This window comes from Pelophylax lessonae (assembly GCF_965119305.1).
Source record: "Pelophylax lessonae genome assembly, chromosome: 3".
Lineage (NCBI taxonomy): Eukaryota > Metazoa > Chordata > Amphibia > Anura > Ranidae > Pelophylax > Pelophylax lessonae.
The window spans coordinates 472,799,612-472,826,784 of NC_138770.1; the positions used below are offsets into that span (position 1 = coordinate 472,799,612).

A 27,173-nucleotide genomic window follows, 5' to 3' on the forward strand; every position below is an offset into this window, starting at 1 on the left:
ATCCAAGCCAAGATATAGTCCAGAAGCAGGTAGTCTGCCAAAGCCAGGTCATCGTCTGCCGATGTTGAATCCAGAGCCAGGAAGGTCATCAGCCAAGCCAAGTCATGCACGGAGAAACTAAAGAGACCAGAGGACTGCTAGCAGTGATGCACCTTGGAGCACAAACACAAGGGAAAGGTCTGAAAGCCATCAGGTGATATATATAGTCAGGTGTGCTACATTATCACTGAGCAAAGCCCAGGTAGCAGACAAGTGATGATGCAAACAGAGTTTATAAGAGACAGAAGTCTGCACATGTCCAAGATGGCTGCCAACAGGAAGGCAAGGTAAGACGTTGACAAGTACATGGTGGCATTTAAGAAGGCATGAAGGTCAAAGGTATTTATGCCCTCAACCTGTCACCTAGGAGAGGTGATTTTGATTAGGTGCTCCTAAGGAAAGAAAAATGGTGGATATATAAATTAAAATCCCTGATGCCCCTTGGCTTAAACACTGAACTAAATTTACAGGTATTCCTTGAGGAATGACTAACCTTTTTTATTTCTGTTCACCTTTCCCCTAATTTAGGGGATACTTTTGTTTGGAGAGTTTTCTCACTGTAAGAGTGGTAAGGATGTGGAATTCTCTTCCACAAGCAGTCGTATCAGCAGGGAGCATTGATAGTTTCAAAAAACTATTAGATGGGCACCATAGAGACCACAACATACAGGGGTATACAATGTACGGTTAAAAGCAAACACACATCATAGGTTGAAATGGATGGACTGATGTCTTTTTTTCAACCTCACTAACTATGTAACTATGTAACCCCACCATTACCCCTTAATCCTTGTCATCCTTCTTTCCTCCTTTTTTTCCTATTTCAGTTTTTGTTTTTATATGTGTATTCACATTTATTTTTCATTATCTTTGAAGAAAATGCTACTTCTTTGTCATTGAAATTAACACACAATTCAATGCCTTCCCTCCTCCCCTATTTCCCCCTACGTCTTTCTTTCCTTCCTTCCTTTCTCTCTACCCCCTAGGTTAATTTTGATTAATAAACGTTGCGGGAAACTTCTAGGGAATGGACATGGGTTAAAAATGTCATTAGGAAAAGACCTATTGCGAGGTAATATCACTTTAAACAAAGGGCGGTCCTTCCACGGCTGAAAGTCTATTTCAGGAGAGTGAGGGGATGAACACATCATCCTGAAGAAACTACGCAAGCACGTAGTGAAACGCGTCAATGTCACACAGGCCTCACAGACAGGATATGTGCTGGTCCTGTTTGAACTCGCACAAACGGCGCAAAGGACCATGTCTGGACTTCCGGACCCGCCTTCGGCTTTTGAGGCAAATGAAGGCTATTTGCCTGTTGGATACTACATGGAACCTTGGACTTCGGTCTCAACCCCTCCTCCCCCACTGTGGACTTTCGGCACTGCTAACGAGGCATAGGACATCCTGATCATCTGGAATTCAGCAGATGCCGGAACGGCTGTTTCCATGCCTGACACGCTTAGACTGGCCATACACCATACAATTTTCTTCTTCAACTTTCCTTTAGATTTACCAAAACCATGTAATATAGGGTCAAACCTAAACACTTTCAATTTGTATGCAATCAGACAGGCCCTTGCACTACATAGTTTAAGGTAAATCTAAAGGAAATTGAATAAGAAAATTGTATAGTGTATGGCCAGCCTTAGCCTCCAGTTAACAGCCGACTGAGGGGTGGTAAGACTGATTAACAGTATATTCTATTATCTGGAATAATATTACATACTTTGATTCTCAAGTCCGTCAGCTGTCCCTAGTCTTGCTGATCATACAGCTCCTTTATCACCTTGTAAACACAGCCTGCATGGAAGGAACCTTCTGCCCGTACATTTGACTTTGTGTCTGTAAGGAAGATAAGGACTGGTGATCTATTGATAACATTTGAGCCAATATTCATTGAGAATCTGGACTGTTTACAAGATACAGGTATCCAATATCAGTTTGAAGTACTCTTCATCATTGCTAGGTCTTATGGGCACAGTGCAATATTAGGTCTATGGCCCGTCCTCTCCCTTCTATTTGATTGCACATTTGTGCATCTCCACATAGGTCACTGATCAGACCTTCTATTGCATCCTTTTTGCACAGCGTCCGGACGCCTTCTTTGTGGCTTTATTGTTTTTTGTGCTTTACCTGTTTGTCTGCCTCTTGTCTTCACTGCATCTATGTCCTCCTTTTTTGTCCTCCATGGGTATGGAGATGGGGTCTCTGCAGCCGATGTATGACCATGCTGTGTTGTGATTATTTGGCAATGTGTGTTTGTACATACACCTTCATTTTTAATCATTTGTTTGAATAAAATGTGCAATTTTTTCCATCTTACACCGGTTGAACTTGCCTAGTCATTAACCTCTTTTCTGCCCCTGTGGTTCTATCTCTGTGGTATTTTTTGCAGTTTTCCTCATTGTGTTTAGGTTATTAGGCAAGAACTTCAAAGGCAAATCGGTTGATATATGATAGATATTTAATACATATAGATATTTATCCCCTCCCTTTTTTTTTTTTCTAAGGACCAAGAAGTGCTGGCGTCTTTTTCAAGGGTGCTCTCCTGAAACTTGAGCACGATATGGCCATATGGTGGGACCAAACCCCCATTTTTATTTATGGACTCTCTTCGGATTTGGTAGTAATTTCTTTTGCATTTGCGTGCTATTCTTTTTTAATATACATGTCTTTTGGTTCATAGCTGCAGCAGCTTTGGAAATACATGGGTATGCTCCCCCAAATTTTTTGCCTGTTTATTATGTATTCGGTCTGACCAGACTATCGAGGTTGAGCAGCCCTCCCCACCCCCCACACACACCTGTACTCAATCAGTGTCCACCATCAAGTGGATATAGGAGGAGTCCCCTGTAGTGCATTTGCACATCTTTCCCAGCAAGGAGTATTATCTCCAAGGGTTAGAAAGGCTGGATTTATCTCTTTTTCATGGATAGTGTAGGACCCACTGATAATGGGGTACTTTGACGCAGTAGTGGGCTTGAGCACGATATGGCCATATGGTGGGACCAAACCCCCATTTTTATTTATGGACTCTCTTCGGATTTGGTAGTAATTTCTTTTGCATTTGCGCGCTATTCTTTTTTAATATACATGTCTTTTGGTTCATAGCTGCAGCAGCTTTGGAAATACATGGGTATGCTCCCCCAAATTTTTTGCCTGTTTATTATGTATTCGGTCTGACCAGACTATCGAGGTTGAGCAGCCCTCCCCACCCCCCACACACACCTGTACTCAATCAGTGTCCACCATCAAGTGGATATAGGAGGAGTCCCCTGTAGTGCATTTGCACATCTTTCCCAGCAAGGAGTATTATCTCCAAGGGTTAGAAAGGCTGGATTTATCTATTTTTCATGGATAGTGTAGGACCCACTGATAATGGGGTACTTTGACGCAGTAGTGGGCTTGAGCACGATATGGCCATATGGTGGGACCAAACCCCCATTTTTATTTATGGACTCTCTTCGGATTTGGTAGTAATTTCTTTTGCATTTGCGCGCTATTCTTTTTTAATATACATGTCTTTTGGTTCATAGCTGCAGCAGCTTTGGAAATACATGGGTATGCTCCCCCAAATTTTTTGCCTGTTTATTATGTATTCGGTCTGACCAGACTATCGAGGTTGAGCAGCCCTCCCCACCCCCCACACACACCTGTACTCAATGAGTGTCCACCATCAAGTGGATATAGGAGGAGTCCCCTGTAGTGCATTTGCACATCTTTCCCAGCAAGGAGTATTATCTCCAAGGGTTAGAAAGGCTGGATTTATCTCTTTTTCATGGATAGTGTAGGACCCACTGATAATGGGGTACTTTGACGCAGTAGTGGGCTTGAGCACGATATGGCCATATGGTGGGACCAAACCCCCATTTTTATTTATGGACTCTCTTCGGATTTGGTAGTAATTTCTTTTGCATTTGCGCGCTATTCTTTTTTAATATACATGTCTTTTGGTTCATAGCTGCAGCAGCTTTGGAAATACATGGGTATGCTCCCCCAAATTTTTTGCCTGTTTATTATGTATTCGGTCTGACCAGACTATCGGGGTTGAGCAGCCCTCCCCACCCCCCACACACACCTTTACTCAATCAGTGTCCACCATCAAGTGGATATAGGAGGAGTCCCCTGTAGTGCATTTGCACATCTTTCCCAGCAAGGAGTATTATCTCCAAGGGTTAGAAAGGCTGGATTTATCTCTTTTTCATGGATAGTGTAGGACCCAGTGGTGGGATTCAGCCGGTTTGCACCGGTTCCATAGAACCGGTTGCTAACTTTCTGCAAGTTCGCAGAACCGGCTGAATCCCTCTGCGCGTCTGAGGACGCGCAGGACAATTGAATGTCCCGCGCTCGGGCAGACGTGGCGCCACGGCCCGCCCATTCTGTGACAATAGCGAATGAGAATTCGCTATTGTTACATGATCCTCCTCCTGGCCAATCAGGGAGCGGGTCCTCCCGCTTCCTGATTGGCCGAAAGGTAAACACCGTGCCGTTGGACGAGAAGGAGGCTCCGCTGGAGGACTCGGAGACGCGGGGAGCCGACTGCGAGACCTTCCGTGAGGTAAGTGCATGGGTCTCGCGGGGGGGATCGCTGGCACTCTGCAATTGGGGGTAATGTTGTGGCTGGCGCTCTGCAATTGGGGGCAATGTTGTGGCTGGCGCTCTGCAATTGGGGGCAATGTTGTGGCTGGCGCTCTGCAATTGGGGGCAATGTTGTGGCTGGCACTCTGCAATTGGGGGCAATGTTGTGGCTGGCACTCTGCAATTGGGGGCAATGTTGTGGCTGGCGTTATGCAATTGGGGGCAATGTTGTGGCTGGCGCTCTGCAATTGGGGGCAATGTTGTGGCTGGCACTCTGCAATTGGGGGCAATGTTGTGGCTGGCGTTATGCAATTGGGGGCAATGTTGTGGCTGGCGCTCTGCAATTGGGGGCAATGTTGTGGCTGGCGCTCTGCAATTGGGGGCAATGTTGTGGCTGGCGCTCTGCAATTTGGGGCAATGTTGTGGCTGGCACTCTGCAATTGGGGGCAATGTGTTGGCTGGCGTTATGCAATTGGGGGCAATGTTGTGGCTGGCGCTCTGCAATTGGGGGCAATGTTGTGGCTGGCGCTCTGCAATTGGGGGCAATGCTGTGGCTGGCACTCTGCTATTGGGGGCAATGCTGTGGCTGGCACTCTGAAATTGGGGGCAATGCTGTGGCTGGCACTCTGAAATTGGGGGCAATGCTGTGGCTGGCACTCTGAAATTGGGGGCAATGCTGTGGCTGGCACTCTGCAATCATTAGGGGCAATGCTGTGGCTGGCACTCTGCAATCATTGGGGGCAATGTTGTGGCTGGCACTATGCAATTAGGGGCAATTCTGTGGCTGGCACTCTGCAATCATTAGGGGCAATGCTGTGGCTGGCACTCTGCAATCATTGGGGGCAATGCTGTGGCTGGCACTCTGCAATCATTGGGGGCAATGCTGTGGCTGGCACTCTGCAATCATTGGGGGCAATGCTGTGGCTGGCACTCTGCAATCATTGGGGGCAATGCTGTGGTCACTGTGCATTGAAAGGGGGGCACGCTGGTCTCTCTGCATTGAAAGGGGGGCACGCTGGTCACTGTGCATTGAAAGGGGGGCACGCAGCGCTGGTCACTGTGCATTGAAAGGGGGGCACGCAGCGCTGGTCACTGTGCATTGAAAGGGGGGCACGCAGCGCTGGTCACTGTGCATTGAAAGGGGGCATGCTGGTCACTGTGCATTGAAAGGGGGGCACGCTGGTCACTATGCATTGAAAGGGGGGCACGCTGGTCACTGTGCATTGAAAGGGGGCACGCTGGTCTCTCTGCATTGAAAGGGGGGCACGCTAGTCACTGTGCATTGAAAGGGGGGCACGCTGGTCACTGTGCATTAAAGGGGGCATGTACACTGGTCACTGTGCATTGAAAGGGGGCACGCTGGTCACTGTGCATTGAAAGGGGGCAGGCTGGTCTCTCTGCATTGAAAGGGGGCACGCTGGTCACTGTGCATTGAAAGGGGGCACGCTGGTCACTGTGCATTGAAAGGGGGCACGCTGGTCATTCTGCTGGGAAAGTCGGAACTGGTTACTAAAATTTTTGAATCCCACCACTGGTAGGACCCACTGATAATGGGGTACTTTGACGCAGTAGTGGGCTTGAGCACGATATGGCCATATGGTGGGACCAAACCCCCATTTTTATTTATGGACTCTCTTCGGATTTGGTAGTAATTTCTTTTGCATTTGCGCGCTATTCTTTTTTAATATACATGTCTTTTGGTTCATAGCTGCAGCAGCTTTGGAAATACATGGGTATGCTCCCCCAAATTTTTTGCCTCTAAAGAGACATGACCCGGTTCCTCAAAGATATTCTGAATTTGTTTCTAGAAGTTAGACAGGCTAGAAAACTACTGGATCATTCTTCCCACAGAGGGGCAGCCCAGGCTAAAGCCTCGCCGAACAGGAGGGAAACAATATAGGCTACCTTTTCATGATAAGACAGGAAGTTCAAAATTAATGGTGCACTGGCTAAGGAACCCCCTGCAGGCCTTGGAGTCCTCAGAGTAACGGGACAGAGCTGGAAAATGCAAAAACTGTGCCACTGTGATCGGGATGGGTACGGCAGCAGATTGCGAATGAGGTTGTTGAACCGGGGGGTCCTAAGGAGGCTTGAAGCTGTTCAAAGCGGTAGGCCAAATCCTGAAGGAATTGCTTCACCTAGACTCCTGGGTCTCGAGTCTGCGGACTATGCCCTGCAGCTGATCATCGGTGGGTAGAGGGACATCCGCTGGGTCCATGGCCCGAGCAAACTGTCAGTGTCACCTGTGGGACCAAGTGACGGGGAAGCTCACTGCAAAGGTTGTGAACTCAACAGCTGACTGCCAAGGGGCGATGGCCCAGAGAAGCAGTTACACAGGCTCACAGACACGGTCCTGGACAGGGAGCTAGAGCATAAGATTCCCCAGGGTGTGGAGTCTAAGAGCCAGAAGATTTCACCAGAGCCTCTGATGAGGAGGAAGGACTTCTTTGCAGCTGACTCCAGGTCGTGGTCCCCAGGGTCTCCCAACTCACGCTCACGGCTGGCTGTGGTGGATGGAGAGGAAGCAGCAGTCCAGGGCAACGAAGCTTAGTCGGGACTCGGGAGAACAAGCCAAAGGTCAGGGAAACAGGCAGACAGGGATTGTCAGGCGAAAAAGCCAAAGTCGGTACACGGAGATCAGACATAGAGCACACAGCAAGGCACAATCAGGGAAGCCTTCACACAATTGTTGCTTGGGCAAAGCTGGCTTGCAGTGCACAAGTTAATATAGTGTTTCCTGTTAGAGGCTGGGGTGGAGCCATGCTGAAAGAAGATTACTTAAACACACAGGTTTGAGAGCATGGTCCCTGAAGTGGATACACAGACCAGAGAGGTAAGCAGACAGTCAGGGCATGAAACATTACTGCAGATTCATGACAGATGCACTTTCACAAATGTTTCATGATCTGATTTTGCCCTCTAAATCTGACACGGTCTTACCAGCTTTCTACTTCTGGAAGCAGATGTGGTTTCACATGGGAGAGAAACTGTTGTAAACCATACTCCTCCTCAGACCTTGCAACCTTCAATACAGAAGGGTCATTACCAGTATCGAAAAAAAATCTTTGTTTCTGAGCAACTTCGGTTTACTGTCCTTTAAGATGTGCCATAATCATGGCTACTTTGGAAAGGACATCAGATTGAACACTTTTTTCATTCTATTGGTCAGACCGAAAACAGGTGGTTGTAAACCCTCTCATATACCTAGTGAAGTGGCTAGCCTCAGATGTTACACAGAGATTAAACAAATCCTCCTACATATGTTTTACTTGTTTATCTGCAGTCTTCTCTTCTCTATATCCATTCAAAAGTGCAGAATTGTAATAAAATCCTTCATCGGTCAGCAGCATTGAGGAAGGGGTGGAAAGCAGCAGTTAGAGCTTTTGCAAATTGTGTGAGAGCTGACTGGAGGAAAGGGACAGACCCCCCCGTCACACACGGCACAGGAACGAAGGAAGGATACAGGGCTGTGTACTGAATAGGCAAGTTGTGTGCTGAGCTTCCTCCCCCATCACAAATGTATTGGGAAAACTTTTCAGAAGTGACACATGCTGATAATAGAGGAAAGAAGCACCAGAGAGAAACAACACTTAGAGCTTTGGAGATACAGTGCCTTGCAAAAGTATTCAGCCCCCTTGAACTTTTCGACCTTTTGCCACATTTCAGGCTTCAAACATAAAGATATAAAACTGTAATTTTTTGTGAAGAATCAACAAGTGGGACACAATCATGAAGTGTAACGAAATTTATTGGATATTTCAAACTTTTTTAACAAATAAAAAACTGAAAAATTGGGCGTGCAAAATTATTCAGCCCCCTTAAGTTAATACTTTGTAGCGCCACCTTTTGCTGCGATTACAGCTGTAAGTCGCTTGGGGTATGTCTCTATCAGTTTTGCACATCGAGAGACTGAAATTTTTGCCCATTCCTCCTTGCAAAACAGCTCGAGCTCAGCGAGGTTGGATGGAGAGCCTTTGTGAACAGCAGTTTTCAGTTATTTCCATAGATTCTCGATTGGATTCAGGTCTGGACTTTGACTTGGCCATTCTAACACCTGGATATGTTTATTTGTGAACCATTCCATTGTAGATTTTGCTTTATGTCTTGGATCATTGTCTTGTTGGAAGACAAATCTCTGTCCCAGTCTCAGGTCTTTTGCAGACTCCATCAGGTTTTCTTCCAGAATGGTCCTGTATTTGGCTCCATCCATCTTCCCATCAATTTTAACCATCTTCCCTGTCCCTGCTGAAGAAAAGCAGGCCCAAACCATGATGCTGCCACCACCATGTTTGACAGTGGGGATGGTGTGTTCAGGGTGATGAGCTATGTTGCTTTTACGCCAAACATAACATTTTGCATTGTTGCCAAAAAGTTCGATTTTGGTTTCATCTGACCAGAGCACCTTCTTCCACATGTTTGGTGTGTCTCCCAGGTGGCTTGTGGCAAACTTTAAACAACACTTTTTATGGATATCTTTAAGAAATGGCTTTCTTCTTGCCACTCTTCCATAAAGGCTAGATTTGTGCAGTATACGACTGATTGTTGTCCTATGGACAGAGTCTCCCACCTCAGCTGTAGATCTCTGCAGTTCATCCAGAGTGATCATGGCTGCATCTCTGATCAGTCTTCTCCTTGTATGAGCTGAAAGTTTAGAGGGACGGCCAGGTCTTCGTAGATTTGCAGTGGTCTGATACTCCTTCCATTTCAATATTATCGCTTGAACAGTGCTCCTTGGGATGTTTAAAGCTTGGGAAATCTTTTTGTATCCAAATCCGGCTTTAAACTTCTCCACAACAGTATCTCAGACCTGCCTGGTCTGTTGCTTGTTCTTCATGATGCTCTCTGCGCTTTAAACGGACCTCTGAGACTATCACAGTGCAGGTGCATTTATACGGAGACTTGATTACACACAGGTGGATTCTATTTATCATCATTAGTCATTTAGGTCAACATTGGATCATTCAGAGATCCTCACTGAACTTCTGGAGAGAGTTTGCTGCACTGAAAGTAAAGGGGCTGAATAATTTTGCACGCCCAATTTTTCAGTTTTTTATTTGTTAAAGTTTGAAATATCCAATAAATTTCGTTCCACTTCATGATTGTGTCCCACTTGTTGATTTTGCACAAAAAATTACAGTTTTATATCTTTTTGTTTGAAGCCTGAAATGTGGCAAAAGGTTGCAAAGTTCAAGGGGGCCGAATACTTTCGCAAGGCACTGTATATGTGCTTTGTTAAGATTTCATGATTGAGGTTTACAACAACTTTAATTCCACTTGATTATGTATACATACTGTGCAAAGGATAGAAACATGCTAAAGCTGCAAGGGGCTCAACAGAAAGCAGGTATTGCTATCTGCTCTCCATCATGCATTAAGGTTTAATTCACACTAGAGCATACAGCTGCTGGAGCAATTTACTTCTTTAGCAGATGCCTGTTCTGACTGCAGTAGGGAGCAGTTTGTGAATCATTCAGTGCATCACACAGCTCCCTTTTTTGTTTCTGTACAAACTTTTTTGAAATGTACAAAAGAACACTTTGTTCATGTCGCTGTACGGCAATGCAATGTATTGCACTTCTGTACAGTGCAATGTGGGTCTGTACAGTGCGCTGCAATAAAATGCAGCATGCCTGCATTTTAACGCAGCTAAAGGCTGCTTTGCTGTGTGGATGGGACACACTAAAAACTATTGTTTTCTGTGTGTCCTTGCTGTGACAGGTGTTTTACAGTGCAATAAAAGCCCCGTCACCACACCATGTGTGAATTCAGCCTAAGGCCCCTTACACTTTTGTACGATCTGAAAGTCGTGTGACTTTGAAACAACGTTACCGCGGCTTGAAGCAATGCCTGTGTAATCTTGAGGTCTATAGTCCTCAAGTGGCATTAAATTTGGATCAAGGTAGTGCAGGGACTACTTTGAAGTCGCTGTGACTTGAACTCATTGGAAATCATGGGGTACAACTTGTCATGCAACCAGACAGTAACGTTAACTCCAAAAGGTTAAACTTAGCCAACCGGGCAACATGGAGCTCAACCAAACAACAGGACCTCACCCAAATAAAAGACCCCGAAGATAAGTACAAATAAACATTCTTTTATGAAACAGCAGCCTGCAAAACCTTGCAGCCAAAAGAGGCATCCGAAGATGCCAACAAATCCACCTTGTAAAATTTGGTAAAGGTGTGCACAGACGACTAGGTCGCTGCCTTACAGACGTGTACAACAGAGGCCTGATGGCGAAAAGCCCAAGAGGTACTCAGCGCTCTAGTAGAATGCGCCTTCACAGGGAAAGGAGGAACCTGACCCTTGATTGAATAAGCCTGAACCCCCGTCTGCCTGATCCATCTCGAAAATGGTCGCAGTGGACGCAGCCAAACCTTTGCGAGGACCGTCCGGAGAGACAAAGAGAGAGTCCGACTTCCTGAAGGACTCAGTAACCGTCAGATAAACTCTTATCGCCCGAACCACATCCAGAGAATGCAATGATGTTTAGGCTTAGGACATAAGAAAGGCAACACAATGTCCTCATTCAGGTGAAAATCCGACAGCACCTTAGGAAGAAAAAACGGATTAGGCTTAAGGACCACTTTATCCCTGTGGACCACCAAATAAGGCAAACAATAGGACAACACCACCAACTCAGAGACTCTGTGGGCAGAAGTGATAGCCACTAGGCCACCCAAGCCGTTAAAGCCAGGGACCGTAAAGCAGGTTGGAAGATCGGTCCTTGAGATAGAAGATCTTCTTGCAGAGGAAGACGCCATGGAGGATCCACAACCATTTTTACCAGTTCTGCGTACCAAGACCACCGAGGCCAGTATGGAGCAACCAGAATGACCGGAATGCCTTCCATCACCACCCGGCAAAGAAACCTCAGCAGGAAAGCGAGCGGAGGGAAGGCATATAACAGGTGATACTGACCCCAAAGAGCCACAAACCTCTGAACTTTCCTGTTGAGGCGAGACGCAAACAGATCCACCTCCAGAGTCCCCCACCGGGCACATAGGAGATGAAACACCTCCGGATGCAGAGACCACTCCCCCTGATCCAACATCCGACGGACTACAGTAATCCACTTGCCAATTCTCCACACCCGAGATGTGGACAGTGGAAAGAGCCGGAACATTGTGTTCCGCCCATACCAGAATCTCGGCCACCTCCTTGGCCGCCAGGGCACTCTTGGTGCCCCCTTGATGATTGATGTAAGCTACAGCTGTGGCATTGTCTGACTGGAGCCGAACCGGAGAGCCGCATAGCCGACTCATTCAGTGAAGCAGGCAGAGCTTGATCACTCTCAGCTTCAGGATATTGATTGGTGAGGAAGACTCTTCTGTCGCCCAAGTTCCCTGGGCACAGGGCTTTCCCAGCACTCCACCTCAGCCTGACAGGCTGGCGTCCATGGTGACCACCATCCAAAACACTGGCAGGAATGACTTGCCTTGGCAAAGGACAGGTGATTGGAGTCACCAAGAGAGAGCCGACTTCGTGAGATGGCTCAACCGAATCTTCTGGTCCAATGACCGAGGATCTCTGTTCCATTTTGACAGAATCTCTTTCTGCAGCTGTCTCGTGTGAGACTGAGCAAACGGGACTGCTTCGAAGGTTGAGATAATCAGACCCAGGGCCCTCATGCAAGCCCACAAGGAAGACTGATCGGTCTCCATCTGTAACCTGACCGCCCCTTGCAACTTCTGAAGCTTGTCCAAGGGAAGGAAGACCCTCGCCAGGGCAGAGCTGACGTTCAGTCCCAGATAGGTGACCCGCACAGATGGGGTCAGGGCAGATTTGGCGGCACTGATCGTCCACCTGAATTCCTGAATGGTCCGAATGTTGATGGAGATGTTGTCCAGCAGATCCGAATAGGAAACTGCTCGCAACAGGAGATCATCCAGATACCCAACAATGGAGATACCTCATCGACGCAACAGGGCCAGCACAGGGGCTAGGACCTTGGTAGCGGAGGAATCATGGATGTTCCTCGAATATGGAGACGTGGAGATACACATCTTTGAGATCGATGGAAGCCATAAAATCTCCCTGATTCAAAGATGCCACCAATGACTGAATGGACTCCATTCGAAACTTCTGCACCCGCACAAAGCGGTTGAGAGCCTTGAGGTCTAGGATTGGACGCACTTTGCCCTCCTTTCTGGGCACAGTGAACAGGTTTGAATAGAAACCTCGAAAGCGTTCATGTTCGGGAACCGGCACAATCGCCCCTTGAGCCAGGAGATCTCGCACAGCCTCCCGCAGATCCTTCAAACACTCCCAGATGACAGATGAGGATTTGACTGAAAGAACCTGTCCCCTGGCAGGGACCGGAATTCGATCTTGTACCCAGAACAAACCAGTTTGCGAACCCAATCGTCCTGAATGAAGGAAGTCCAGGGTTCCTGAAAGAAGCGCAGACGTCCTCCCACCCCTGAACCGGGTGAGATCACCCCTTCCTGCTGAAGAGGACGTGTCTGCCGCACCGGACTGACCAGCCTTGGTCTTGCCCCAGGGCTTTTTAGCACCTCCAGAAGTTCTGAACGGCTTACCTTTTTCTTGCGCCCCAGAGGCACGAAAAACAGTTTGTGAGCAGAAAAGGAGAGACCACACTTAGGACGGGGTGTCATACCCTTGGAAGATTGAGGAAGAAGAGTACTCTTCCTGCCAGTCAGTCCCTTGATCAACTAATCCAATGAGTCGTCAAATAACCTGTCTCCCAGAAAGGGGTGATCAGCTAAGGCTTTTTTAGAACCTTGGTCAGCGGACCAGTTCTTCAATCAAACCATGCGTCGTAAAACAATGCCCATGGCCGAGACCCTGGCCATCAGGGGAGCCGCATCCATAGACGCATCACACAGGAACACCAGAGCTTGGATCACCTGGTCCAACAGTTCCAGCTGTTCCAGGGGAAAAGTCTCGAAGAATAGTCTCGGGGTCCAAAGACTCCCACAACCCCCTAATCCATTCCGTCACCGTCTCAGAAACAAACACAGACACGAAAACCGGTTTCAAAATGGAACCCACCAGCACATGAAGATGGCGGGAAAGGGATTCGACACGCCTGTCCACTGGATCCATAAAAACTGGGGAATCCTCCACAGGCACAAGGGTAGATTTGTTCAATCTGGAAACAGGATGGTCCACTTTAGGTGGCACCGTCCAGCAGGTGGAGACCTTTTCAGCAAAAGGATACCAGAGTTTAAAGCGTTTTGGCATCACTAACACTCCGCCATTGGTCATTCACAATATCGTGAAAAGTGTTAGGACAAGGGAAAATCTTGCCAGATTTCTGAGACTTTTGGGAGCCAAAAGCCAACCGCGTCCCTGCCAGCGTAGGCTCACCAGCCATTTTTCAAGTATCCGTCACTGAAATAATCAGGGCTTCCACTAAAGCGCATTCCTGCGCTGAAGAGGACAGGTCCTCTTCACCATCTGACTGTGAGGACAGGGACCCCTCAGGTAGTTGGGCATCCGGGGCGACCCCATTAGCCTCTGAATCAGAAGACATCTCCATAGAAGGAGAAGGCAGCAACCGTTTTTGGCTATCAACTTTTTTCATGACTAAATCAACTTTTGTCACCAGGCTTTCCAGGGCAGCTGAAATCGAGGCCAGCGACTGCGATCCGGACTGTCCGGGAGTCGCACAGAATGGGTCTGTAGGTGATTTTACAGTTTGAGACTCCAAATTGCAAAAAACTGAGTAATGTCGCTCTAAGAGCTCCGATCGCGGTATCTACCACCGATCGCAGTGGTCTGCAGAGGAACCCCTTTAAACCAAACTGATAGCATAAAGTGTAAGGCTATACCCGCAGGGACCCCCCAATACATTTCCACCTCAGACACACTTCCTCCTGAATCTACTACAGTATGGAGAGAAAAGCAGGAAGTGACCTCTGCACAGCAGAAGGAAATGACCACACAGGAAGTGATGTCACCTGATAGGGAAACACTGCCGAGTATAGCACCAGGGCTACACAAAGACGGACGCCCATAGAAAACAATAGGAAGCTGCAGGGAAAATGGCTGCCCCATACAAGTCTATGGTGGAAAATTCCCATTGCCCACACTTAAGATGCAAGGACAGGGAGAGGGAAGAACACACAGACCGGGTACCGGGGAGACCAGGGGGATCTCTTGGGAGGCACAAATCCCATTATCCCCAGAGGAAGGCCCACATCCCCCCAAGGCCTGCAGGGGCAAGGGGGGCACATTTACTCACCATACCATGACCTGGATTGGCTCTCCAGGCAGATTGCCTCCTACCCGAAGTGGGGGTGCTGCCAGCCAATGGATACGCTGCGGCTCAGGGCGTTCCAGGTAGATTTATCCCGGCGATGTATTCGCTCGCAAGCTTGTCCCCCTCCGGACCAGGGGGCACCGTCGTGGCTAGGCCTAGGTCGGAGCTATAACCTGCTCATGCCCATAGGCCAGACTGGGGGGACCATAAGGATCTAGATTATCCAGTGTAAAGCCCCAGCTGGCATTGTTGCTTGTAGATCGCCAGGAAAATTATTCCTTGAACACTAGCTAGCAAGTGAGTAAAGATAAAAAAAGAAAAAGAACATATTCTGAAAAGAATAAAAAAAAAAAAAAAAAAAACAGACTGGAGTCCCAGGAGGAAACAAACCTAGGTCCTACTCCTTCTCTAGGCAGAAACAAAACTGATGTGCTGGGTTGTGCAGTGGGGGTTTATGCCTAGAGGGACAGCCCCCTGGGCGGTTTTATTCAAATTCTACTGCCTAGACTACCCCTGATGGGAGGAGCATAAACACACTCAGTTCATGGAGATGAGGCTGCGTCTGTCGATGGACGATAGAGAAATCCCCAGTTATACTTAGTAGTAACAGTGTTTCGGGGATTCTTCTAGGATGGCAGGCCTACTTCCCGCCATCCTAGAAGAATATTAGGGTTTGTGGCATAACCCTCATGTACTGGTGCAGGAAATTATTTTTATAGCAACTGAAGACAAGGGAGTGGGTGGGGTTTTTTTTAAAAAAAAGCTTTCTAATAATTGTGTTTCCTTGCAGAAGGAGCCCATCATCTCTCCCTGGAAGATTCCCAGAAACACCGTTATCAGTAAGTGTAACTGGGGATTATTGTTATCAAACATACAGTACATATACAGTATGTACTGTAAATGAAGGGTAAAGCCTGTGAGGTTTTAAGCTGCTGCCAGCTTGCCTTTATTGAATTCATTACTAGCTGCAGAGTATAACTTTTTTCCCTTCAATTGATTCTAACATACACTACACCTAGCAAAATGTAATCTCAACATGTAGACCTTGTACCGTTCCCAAAACACACAGGGGCATATTTAAAAAGCAGAGAATGTGACGTTCAAACGTTCACTGGTTTTAAATCAATTAATGCCATTTACAATATTTACACCAGGAAAATTTACTTACAGAGAATGTTTGGTAAATGTCAGATTTACTGCCCCGTAGTAAATAGTCAAGTATTTAGCAAAAACATATAAACATGTACATTATATGTAACTAATTCAAAACACAAAGAAAAAGAAAGGATTGCACCTACTTCTTGTAAGCACATTTGACATTATACCCAGCAGCTGAATTTAATATGGGAATTCCAAGATCCTGGTAAACTTGTTTCCAGACAGCCCCACTGTCAATCTTTCAAAACCAAAAAAAAAAAAATTAGATAAAAATGTTAGTAAAAAATAAGACTAAAAAAATTTTAGTCAACAGACTTAAATGCGGTTCACAAAGCTGGAGGGCAATGGACATGTATGCGCACAAAAAACACAATTATTAAAACTTTAAACTTTGTACCAGTGTTGAAAACTGGATATATGTACATACACATGTTGGATTCTTGTTTATGGGGAAACCACTGTACAGTATTTCCCTGGTTGTACTCCAGAACACTAAATAACTCTAAAGCACCAGTCAGAATGAATTTTTCATCTTTCCAATATTTTTAAATTGGCACTCCTGTGAAATAGGAAAACCCTGTTTTAAAGTAGTTACAGATTTTTTTAAGCAATGAGTTCTAAGACCTGTAAGCAGGGTAGTGATAAGGCAAAGGCAAGCAAGAATCCTGCAAAGGTGTACTGGGAGCAGGAGCCTCTCTTATGCCTCTAAGTCATAACTGCCCTACTAACAGGTCTCTCATGCATCTCACCACGCTGTCTGTCTTCGTGCATTGTGCAGAAAGAGTTGGCAACCTAACAGCTCTGTCTGGTATATTACACAAGAAGAGCATAGCTCTACTGATGTAATCAGCCAAGCTACCCTGTCCATGAGACAGCTAACACGCTCCATATCAGAACTATTCACAGTGTGCCTAATAACCTAAACCAAAGTGGCCAAGCTGTTTGAGCAACTTTACAAGTTTAATCTGCAGGGCTGGGCAGACAAATCCTACGCTTCATTCATTTATGAATGAAAGCAACATTTAAAGCCTTCATTTTAAAATAAAATGATGGGTAAGTTATAAAAAAGAAACAAAAAAAAAGTTTTAATAATAATAAAAAAAAAAACTTAGCCCCAGATTAGTCCTTACTAAATTACTAAATCCCCATCCCTTATTTCTGCTAAGCTTTTTTTTTTTTTTAACCGTAAAATTTTTAAATTGGTGTTGGCAACAAACTAAAAAAAATATTTATTTGTTATCCAAAATGTTGACACCCAGATGCAAACTGGTTTCATGCTTTCTGGCTTTGTCTCAAACTCAAACAATTTTGGACTGCAGTAGTAGGATATGCCACCTTACATCAACTGAACTATTTCCCCTTCACCCCAAATGGTCACTTTTTGGAATCAAACATCCCTGGAGTCCAGATCTCCAAAAGCTGTATACAAATGTACACCATTATACCCCTTCTAGCCAAGAAAGCCACCCTTCATAAATGTATTTACCTGAACCCCCCTTCCATTTTATTGTTTATAAAAGGCTTGTACATATTCTGTATGAAATGGGTGGAGGATACTCAGTAATTAGAATCACAGGTTCATTTTTTTTTTTTTGTTACTCAAACCTTATCTGTTAACACCCATCAATCAATAGCACAATGCTTTAGAAGAGTCCAGTGGTATCAAACTAGACTATTAACTAAACAAGGCTGGCCGAAGATATTGTGCTGCCCGGGACCAAGAATGAAACAAAACACATCCACTAAAAGGCCCCCACATCCATTATAGTATATCATGATAATTAAAACTAAAAGAAATTTAACAGGAAGTCAGATTTACATGCAACAGCAACTTGTCTATATGCAACTATTTTTTGACATATTATGTTCAATTCCAAACCACAAACTCCATACCACAGACTTCCCTCATCACAGACTCCCCCCCCCCCTCCATCACAGAATCCCCCCATCCCAGACTCTACCCCCCATCAGACTCCCCCCTCCACAAATCCCCCCCTCCATCACAGACCTCTCTCCATAACAGCCCCCCCACCTCAGACCCCCATCATCACAGTCCTTCATCAATATTACAGACTGCCCTTTCCAAAAGATAGCAGCACTCCCCCTCCCATACCTTATTAACACAAGACAGGAAGCATGGCAGTTTCGGACAAAGGATGGGACTTTTCATGTGAAAGGCAGATGACTGATTGCTGCGACTGTCCCGCTGTCTAGTAACCTGGACTTGCCCCTGGAGCCAGTTCTCTATCCAGGTATTCACCCTATGGTCCATACCTATGTACCTTTTTCATGAATCCATGCTGATTACTACTAACAATACTGTTTTCATTACTAAAGTCTTTTATATAGTCCCTTAACATCCCCTCCATAATCTTGCAGAGTCTGATGTTAGGCTGCCCGGCCTATAGTTACCCGGGATATATCTCTGCCCTCTTTTAAATATTGGTACCACGTTGGCTTGTTTCCAATCAGCTGGCACCATACCCGTCTGTAGACTCTCCGTAAAGATCAAGAATAATGGTCTGGCTATTACCTGGCTGAGTTCTTTAAGAACCCTGGGTGTAAGCCATCTGGTCTCTGTGATTTATTTATGTTAAGTTTCTCTAGTTTGTTTAACTATGGGGGTACTTCCTGAGGTGTATTATTTAATTTATCATTACAAGCTGGGTTAGTGTAGCCCCCCAATTCTTATGTGAAGACTGAAGAGAAGAAATTATTCAACACTTTCGCCTTCTCTCTGTCCTCTGGCCAGATTCCCTTCGCCGTCTTTTATGGGGCCAATGTGTTCTGGCCTCACTTTCTTACTATTTATACAATAGAATTTCTTGGGGGTTTTATTTTAGCCACTTTATTTTACATTTCTTATTGCACTCTTTGTAATGTTGGAATGCTGCCAATGACCCCTCAGCCTTGTCATTTTTGAATGCCTCAAAAAAATACAAGGCTGAGGGGTCATTGGCAGTATTCCAACATTACAAAGAGTGCAATAAGAAATGTAAAGGCAAAATCACATTTCTTATTGCACTCTTTTTCTGTGAACTTAAGATCGGTCATGTTTGTGATATCAACCTTAGAGAAGTACACACAACCTCCCCAGCAGTAGAGAGGGAAAGGGAATGCCCTCGTGCTTAGCACTTGCAGGCAGCAGCAACCCAATTATTGTGATAATAGCTACTATAATGTTCCCAAAGCAGAAAGAGAGAACTAGGAGTTGCCACTAGGAGGGAAGCACTTAGGCGCAGGAGTGCCAGTATTTACAGTACACATAGTGCCAATTGGTAAATTAACACTGGTTCTAGTTCCCTGCAGAAACCACTGAAAGGGTGATCAGCGGATCCTTTGCATTTCAAAGGGGGTTCTATGGACTAAGGGGCAACATGGGCTTAATGGTAGAGCTTCCATCCTGTACTCACTAAATCTATAATGCTAGATAAAAAAAAGGGGGGCTTAACCCTACCCTGGCATTGCCCTTCACGATGGGCATACCCCCTACAGAGGTCTTCCAGGACAAGACTCTGCACCAGGACAGACCACAGACAGAGCTTGCGGCTAAACCATTGCATTGCACTAAATATCAAAGGAGTGCCCACAGAAAAATCAAGTGCAAGAAGGCAACAATACGGACAAGCCCACATCTTCCATCTGTAAGAGTCCAGGTATGGCACTCCAAGGTTCTTTGAGGTATCAACTGATCTGGAAGCTGCTTGAGGAGCCTAAGTAGCTATGGTGCAGTAGGAAGAATCATTCTGGAATAGCATCATCCAGAATAGGAGAGAAATCAAAAGAAAACTCCACAAAAGAAGGTAAGCTTTTCTCAGTAAAAGGAAGAGAACCATCGCCTAAAGACTCTTACAAAAACTGAAGCGTACTCGGAGAAGGAGGGGTTATAAATAGGGATGTCCCTGCAGCTTTGTAGCTTGACAGTGTCCAAACACCTGAAGGTAGCCTTCTATGTGACAGCGGATGTAAACGGATATGTGACCATAGACACCCGCCAACATCCGTTCTGATCCTATCCGCTAATTACAGATGGATAGGAGAGTCGTTCCCCATCTGTCTGGTGGATCAGATCAGCCTGTCAGCTGTAAATGGACAGCAGGACCATTTACATCCAACCACCCATAAAGGAAAGCTGGCTGTTGCCACTCTGCTTAAGAGAAGCAAACACGGACCCGTCATCCACCTGGTCAGCGGGGATCAGCGGAAAGGTCACCCGCTGAGCATGCAGATCCGCTGGCGGAGTCCACCTGTGTGAAAAAAACTGGATTTTAGTAAGAACTTAACTTAAAAACCTTTTCTCTGAAGTTCATTGACAGACACAGCTCCATATCTTCATTGCCATAGGGATATGCAACTCCAATCAGGAATAGACACTAGGCAAGAAAAAAAAAAAACGTTACCACGCCCATGGGGGCTGTCCCTGCAGGCATAACCCCACATACTCTGTTTCAGATTGCAGTTTTGTTGCAAGCAGTCTTTAGAAGACAAAAAACCCCATACACACAAAAGTAGAGAGGTGGGTGCTGGGCTGCGTCTGTCCATGAACTTCAGAGAAAAGGATTTTACAGTAAGTTCTTACAAAAGTCCAGTTTTCTCTATTGTTCATTGACAGACGCAGCTCCATATCTTCAAGAGGCAGATGAAGATGCCAACACATCTGCATTGTAGAACTTTGTAAAAGTATGCACGGACAACCAAGTTGCCATCTTGAAAACTTGTGTAGCGGGGTTAAACATGCCTAAAGACACTGTTTGATATGTGGGAAGGAACTAGGCTCCCTCTAGTGGTAGCTGCATGGAATTTCCCGGGCTGTGACTTCCTTTTCACAAGATGAAGAAACTACATCTCCCAGGCTGCTTTGCAAGATCCAGGGTGCACGGCTGCACCGCACGGCACTATGGGGGAGGTTATTTAAAGGAGAGAGAAGCGCGCGAAGGGGGGCCTTTCTGCGCTGGACTCTGAGGAACCAGCGAGCGAGAGTGAAGGACTGACACTGGATATTGGGCCAGAGCCTTTTAGCCTGGAGGGACGACGTGGAACCGTCCCATCTCAAGCACGAGGCACATTCCTGGAGGTCATACTGCTGTTTGCCGAGACCGGAAGTCATCCGCCAGAAGGACCCCGCGCGGCTGGCATATAGCCAAAGGACTGAGACCGCAGTGGAAGCGCGCGAAGGAGAAACTTCTGTTGGTGAGAGGGCACATGCCCAATAACTGACTTTATCTGCTGAAGAGACAGTTTTATCTACAGATAGCGGTAGCGCAGCAGGAGGTGATAAAGCCCCCGGGGTTTATCACCATACTCTCTCAGGAGACTCATAGACAAACAATACGGTCTGTAAAGGAGTCGCCAGAGGCTTATCTCTCTCGCAGAAGTTATTGCTCAGTTACGCAGACACCCTGCGGTGACAACTAACAGCTCGTTGTTTTCTCTCTCTTGATCTTTATTCCTAATCTGGATTACAAATGAGCTCTATTCAATAACCTTGCTAGCGAAGATCAACAAGAAAGAAGAGAACTCTGGGGGAGGGACTCAGATAGGCCCACCTACCTGGTACTGTGTCTAGCCTTAATGCAGGAGGAGTGTGGGGGTATTCTTTTACCTTTTTAAAGCTGTTTTAAATAACCTTTTATGGACTTGTATTGTATTGTATTGTATCTCCCTTATTCAATTTGATATATAGTAAACTAAGTTTGGTTAATTACAATCTTGTGCGTTGTTCCATTGTGTCACCCAGAAGGACTACTATTCAAGAAGGTAACAAGGTATTGTTGCATAGTGAAGTATTGTATTCCAACCTGTGTATCTATTTGATAGTCCAGTCCTATTCTGGGTCAGTTGTGCCTGAGGAGGGATCGAGCCAATTTGATTGGGTTGTTAGGCAGGGTGTAGACCCAATAATATAATCAGCAGCTCCTGCGGGGGTGGTGCTACACTTGTCTCACAGACGCTTGATGGCGAAAAACCCAAGGGAACGGAGGCACAGGGAATGGAGGAACCTGACCCTTCAGTGAATAAGCCTGAACCACCGTCTGTCTGAACCATCTGAATATGGTCGCAGCAGACGCAGCCAATCCTTTACGAGGTCCCTCGGTAAGGACAAAAAGAGTGTCTGATTTTTTTAAAAGACTCAGTGGCCAGAACCACATCCAAAGAATGCAAAGCAATTTCCTTAGAATGCTTAGGCTTGGGACAGAGTGAAGGAAGCACAATGTCTTCATTCAAATGACAATCAGAAACCACCTTAGGAAGAAAAGACTGATTAGGTTGAAGTACCACTTTATCTCTTTGGACCACCAGATAAGGTGAACGGCAAGACGACGCCGCCCTTTTAGGTACTCTGCAAGTAGAAGTGATAGCCACCAAAAAGGCAACCTTCTGAGACAACGAAAGTAGAGAAATCTTTCGAATGTTTTTAAAAGGAGGCTTTTGAAGAACAGAGAATACCAAATTGAGATCCCACAAAGGTAGCGGGGACTGTCTCGGAGGAGCCACATGGTGTACTCCCTGAAGAAAGTACGAATCAAGGTATGCGTGTCTAACGGGCATTGGAAATATAGATACAAAGCAGGCACTTGGCCTTTGATAGTGCCCAAAGCCAACCTCTGTTCAACCCCTTTCTGTAGAAAGGCCAAAACCCTAGCAATGGAAAACAAGCAATGGTGCACCAGGGTTCACACCATAAAATGTACGATTTCCACGTACGATGATATATCTTTCTGGAAGTCTACTTCCTAGCCTTCAATAGCATAGGAATCAGAGTCAGAAAGACCTCTATCTTTTAACACCTGGTTTTCAACAGCCATGCCGTAAAAGCCAGTGACTGTAAAGCAGGATGGAAGATCAGGCCTGAGACAGCAGATCTTCCCTGAGGAAGTCTCCAAGGAGCATCGGCGACCAACCTTACCAAGTCTGCGTACCAAGACCAGCGAGGCCAGTCTGGGGCCACCAGAATGACCAGAATTCTTTCCACCTCTACCCTGCATAGAAGGCTTGGGAGAAGTGTCAGAGGGAAGGCATAAATCAGCCGATACTGACCCCAAGGAGCCACCAGTACGTCCTTGGTGTCCGCCAGAGGGTCTCGAGACCTGGCTGCAAACCTGCTTCTTGTTGAGACGAGAAGCAAACAGATCCACCTCGGGAGTCCTCCACCGAACACACAGGAGATTAAATACCTCTGGGTGTAGGGACCACTCCCCTTGGTCCAACACCTGACGACTGTTTTACCCAGGCCATAATCTCTGCCACCTCCTTGGCCGCCAAGACACTCTTGGTGCCCCCTGGTAAATGATGTAAGCCACAACCGTGGCATTGTCCGATTGAATCCAAACCAGACAATCTTGCAGATGAGTCATCCATTGTCGCAGACAAAGCTTTTCCAAAGCATTTATCGACAGTTTGAACTCCTCTGCTGTCTAGGTTCCCTGGACACAGAGCTTCCCCAGCACCCCACCCCAGCCTGACAGGCTGGCGTCTGTGGTTACCACCATCCAAAACAATGGGAGGAAGGACTTGCCCTGGCATAGTGCTGGTGACTGAAGCCACTACAACAGAGCAGACTGTGTGTTGTGGCTTAACCGAATCAGAGTGTCCAAGGATTTTGGCTTCTTGTTCCCATTGACAAGAATCTCCTTTCGCAAAGGTCTTGTAGGGAACTGAGCAAATGGAACCTCCTCGAAGGTTGATACCATCAGACCCAATACCCGCATGCATGTTCTCAGAAAGGGTAGATCGGTTCCCAACAGCAACCAAATCACCTCCTGTAATTTTGCAGCTTGTCCAGGGGAGGAAAGACCCTCACCAAGGCAGAATCCAGAGTCAGGCCCAGATAATCCAGTCTCGAGGAAGGTATCAGGGCGGATTTCTTGAAATTGATGGTCCACCCGAACTCCTGCAGGGTTTGGACAGTGATCCTTAGATCACCCATTAGGGCTGAAAGAGAGTCCGCTCTCAATAGGAGATTGTCTCCCTCCTTTCTGGGCATGGTAAAAATGGTTGAACAAAACTGTTGAAAGTGTTCCTGAGAGGGAACTGGATCAATCACTCCTTGCGACAGCAAATCCTGTACCGCCCCTCACAAGTCTCTTAATGGGTCTGGAGACAGGTGAAGATTGGACAGGAAAAACCTGTCCGACGGTCGTGACTGGAATTCGATCTTGTACCCTGAGCGGATCAGTTTGTGAACCCATTTGTCCTGAATCAAGGAGATCCATGGTTCCGGAAAGATGCGAAGACGTCCTTCCACCCCAGAAGCGGCCGAGGGTGCCCTTTCATGCAGATGAAGATTTGTCTGTCATACATCCTTTAGAGGATTGAGGAAGAAGAGTACTCTTTTCTCCATTGAGACCTTTGATCAACTTATCCAGAGAGGATCCAAACAACCTTTTCCCTGTAAAGGGGAGATCAGTCAAGGCCTTTTTGGAAGCCTGGACAACAGACTAGCTTTTTAGCCACACCATGCGTCTAATAGCAATCCCCACTGCCGACAACCTGGCCACTAGTGGAGCCGCATCCAGGGAGGTAGCACACATGAACACCAGGGCTTGAGCCAACTGGTCCAATAGTTCAAGCACCGCATGGGGGAGCCACTCAGCTTCAAAGTTTGCTTTTAGTAGCTTCACTCAGTAACCGTTTGTGACACCAGAATGTTCACAAAAATAGTTTTCAAAATGTAACCCGCTTTCACGTGTAAACAGCGGGATAGGGACTCCGCCTGTCTATCCACAGGGTCAGCAAAAGCCGGAGATTCCTCCACTGGAACCACAGTAGACTTGTTTAGCCTGGAAACTGGGTGATCCACCTTCGGTGGTACATCCATCTAGTGGATACTGCATCAGCAAAAGGGTAACGGCATTTAAAACGCTTAGGCACCACCAGCATATGCTTCATGCACTGCCATTGTTCTTCTGCAATGGCATGAAACCTATCAGGACAAGGGAATGCCTTGCCCAATTTCTGGGATTAGAGGGAGCCAAAAGACACCTGCGTACCCGATGCTGTAGATTCATCAGCCAATTTTAAAGTTTTCCACACTGAAACTATAAAGGCTTCCACCAAGGTGGGTTCCCCCGCTGCGGCTGATGAGGACAGGTCCTCTTCACCGACAGAATGTGAAGACACTGACCCTGCAAGGTGGGGTGCTTCTGCGGCGTCATATCTGCCTCAGAGTCTGAAGACACTGCCGATGGAGGCACAGGCAGAGGGCGTTTGCGGCTGGCAACACTTGTTATTACAAAATTAACTTTTGACATCAGGCCAGGCTTAGTAAAAATGCTGTGATATTGGGCTGTGACAGTGACCCAGAAGGCTCCGCAGCAGCACCGAAGGAGTCTGTAGGTGAAATTTTATCCTGGGACTCCATTTTACACTGGTCAGAAAAAGGTGTACTGTCCCTTTAAGAGTCGCCAAATCTCGATCTCACCGCTATGTTAGCAGGCTACCAAACCCCAGGCTAGTACAATCTAACAGCAGTTGCAAGGAAAACCCACAGGGAACCCCAGAAAAACGTTACCGCAGGAGCTGCCAGCAGTGGCGTAGCGTGGGGGGTGCAGGGGGGGCCACTGGCACCGGGCGCAACATTTAGGGGGCGCATCCCACGCCCGCCATCCGCAGGATCATAGCGTCCCTTTACAGTCTCCCACATTTCGCCCTGTACTCACGGACACCCGCGAGCGCAGGGCGATATCCCGGCAGGGCTGAGGACGGCAGTGTCAGAGGTGAGCTCAGCTGTATTGACTGAGTAGGGAGCCGCTAATTGCCACATAGTACCATATCTTCATGCTACACCTTCTCACAGGCGGAGTGATATCAAGTGCACTCTGCCTGTGGGAGGAGGAGACATACAGAGGAAGCAGGCTCTGCTCTCTACTGCAGCCGTGTGCTTACTCTGTATGACTCCTCCTCTCACAGGCGAAGTGCACTTGATATCACTCCGCCTGTGATCTTCCGGAGTCTCCCCCTGCTGTCCAGGCTGCCTGCCGATACGCAGTCTCTCTCCTCCACTCCGGATCGCCTCCTCGAGTCGCCAGTGTCTGGACACAGAACAAGGTAAGTAATGTGCTGCCATCCCCCGGGGGCCCAGGGAAGTGGGGGGGGGGGTGTATGTGTCAGTGTATGGGGGGGTCAGTCAGTGTAGGTGTCAGTGTATAGGGGGGGTCAGTGTAGGTGTCAGTGTGGGGGGGGGGCGGCTCAGTGTAGGTGTCAGTGTAGTGGTCTGTGTAATGGTCTAGTAGGTTTGTGTAGGGGGCGCAAATTACTTACCTTGACCCGGGCGCTGACAACCCACGCTACGCCACTGGCTGCCAGCATGCTCTGTAAAAACGAAAGTGAAACTAATCTGCACAGGAAAAGGAAAGAACAGCCTGTGTCTGTGCTAGAATTAAAGTGCCATGTCGCTCACCTGTCCAGTGATTGTGGACCACAGGAAACCGGCCACCCAATGCATTTCTTTGGGGAACTAACAGAAAATGGCTGTCCATGTAATACAATGGGAAAAAGAACACATTGAATCACAGCAAAATGGCGGCCCCCACAGCGGGCCATGCGGTCTTCCACGACCCCCAAAAGGTGTCCCTGAACATTGGGCATCAGAGGGTCCCTTAGAAAGGGACCCCACCATAACCAACCCCGACCCCCATCAAAAAGGCACCACTGCGGCCGCAATATTTCTGCCCCCCCCCCAAGGTAGGAACCTGCACAGGGTAGGGGAAAAAACAGAGGGGTTTGGGTCTAGTCCTCCTGAGAGGCCAGGGGAACCAAGGGAGCCCCTAAGGTCCAACCATTGCAGGGAGGGGCCTACGCCTGTGGCCACCAAGGGTGTTTGGGGAGAAAATTTTACTCACCATACGACGGTACCAGGTGGGCGCCACTCCATTGAGAATAAAACGTATAAAATTGAAAAATTTTTCAACTGTAACACTACATTTTTAATATATCTTATCACCTGTAAGGAGTGCCTTGTCCAATATGTAGGTCGTACTACACGTAAACTTAAGGACAGGTTCAGGGAACATCTAAGTGATGTCAGACTGCGAAAATCTACCAATGTAGCCCGACATTTCAATTTAGAACAAGATGGTGACCTGTCCTTAATATCGGTACAAGTGATCGAACGTGTAGTTACTCCATTGAGAGGAGGGGATGTGTTCCGTCTGTTGTGTAAGCGGGA

The 27,173-nt window shown here is 46.9% G+C and overlaps 1 protein-coding gene across 1 annotated transcript in view; it reads right to left on the minus strand.

The window, feature by feature from the left end:
• The window catches only part of ARID4B (AT-rich interaction domain 4B), a gene marked incomplete at its 3' end in the record, with an annotated part of 1,242,797 nt that overhangs the window by 355,174 nt on the left and 860,450 nt on the right, over nucleotides 1-27,173 (minus strand). The window contains 1 exon segment of the mRNA XM_082250934.1: nucleotides 16,147-16,244. Within this exon segment, the coding sequence (XP_082107060.1) occupies nucleotides 16,147-16,244 (98 nt within the window).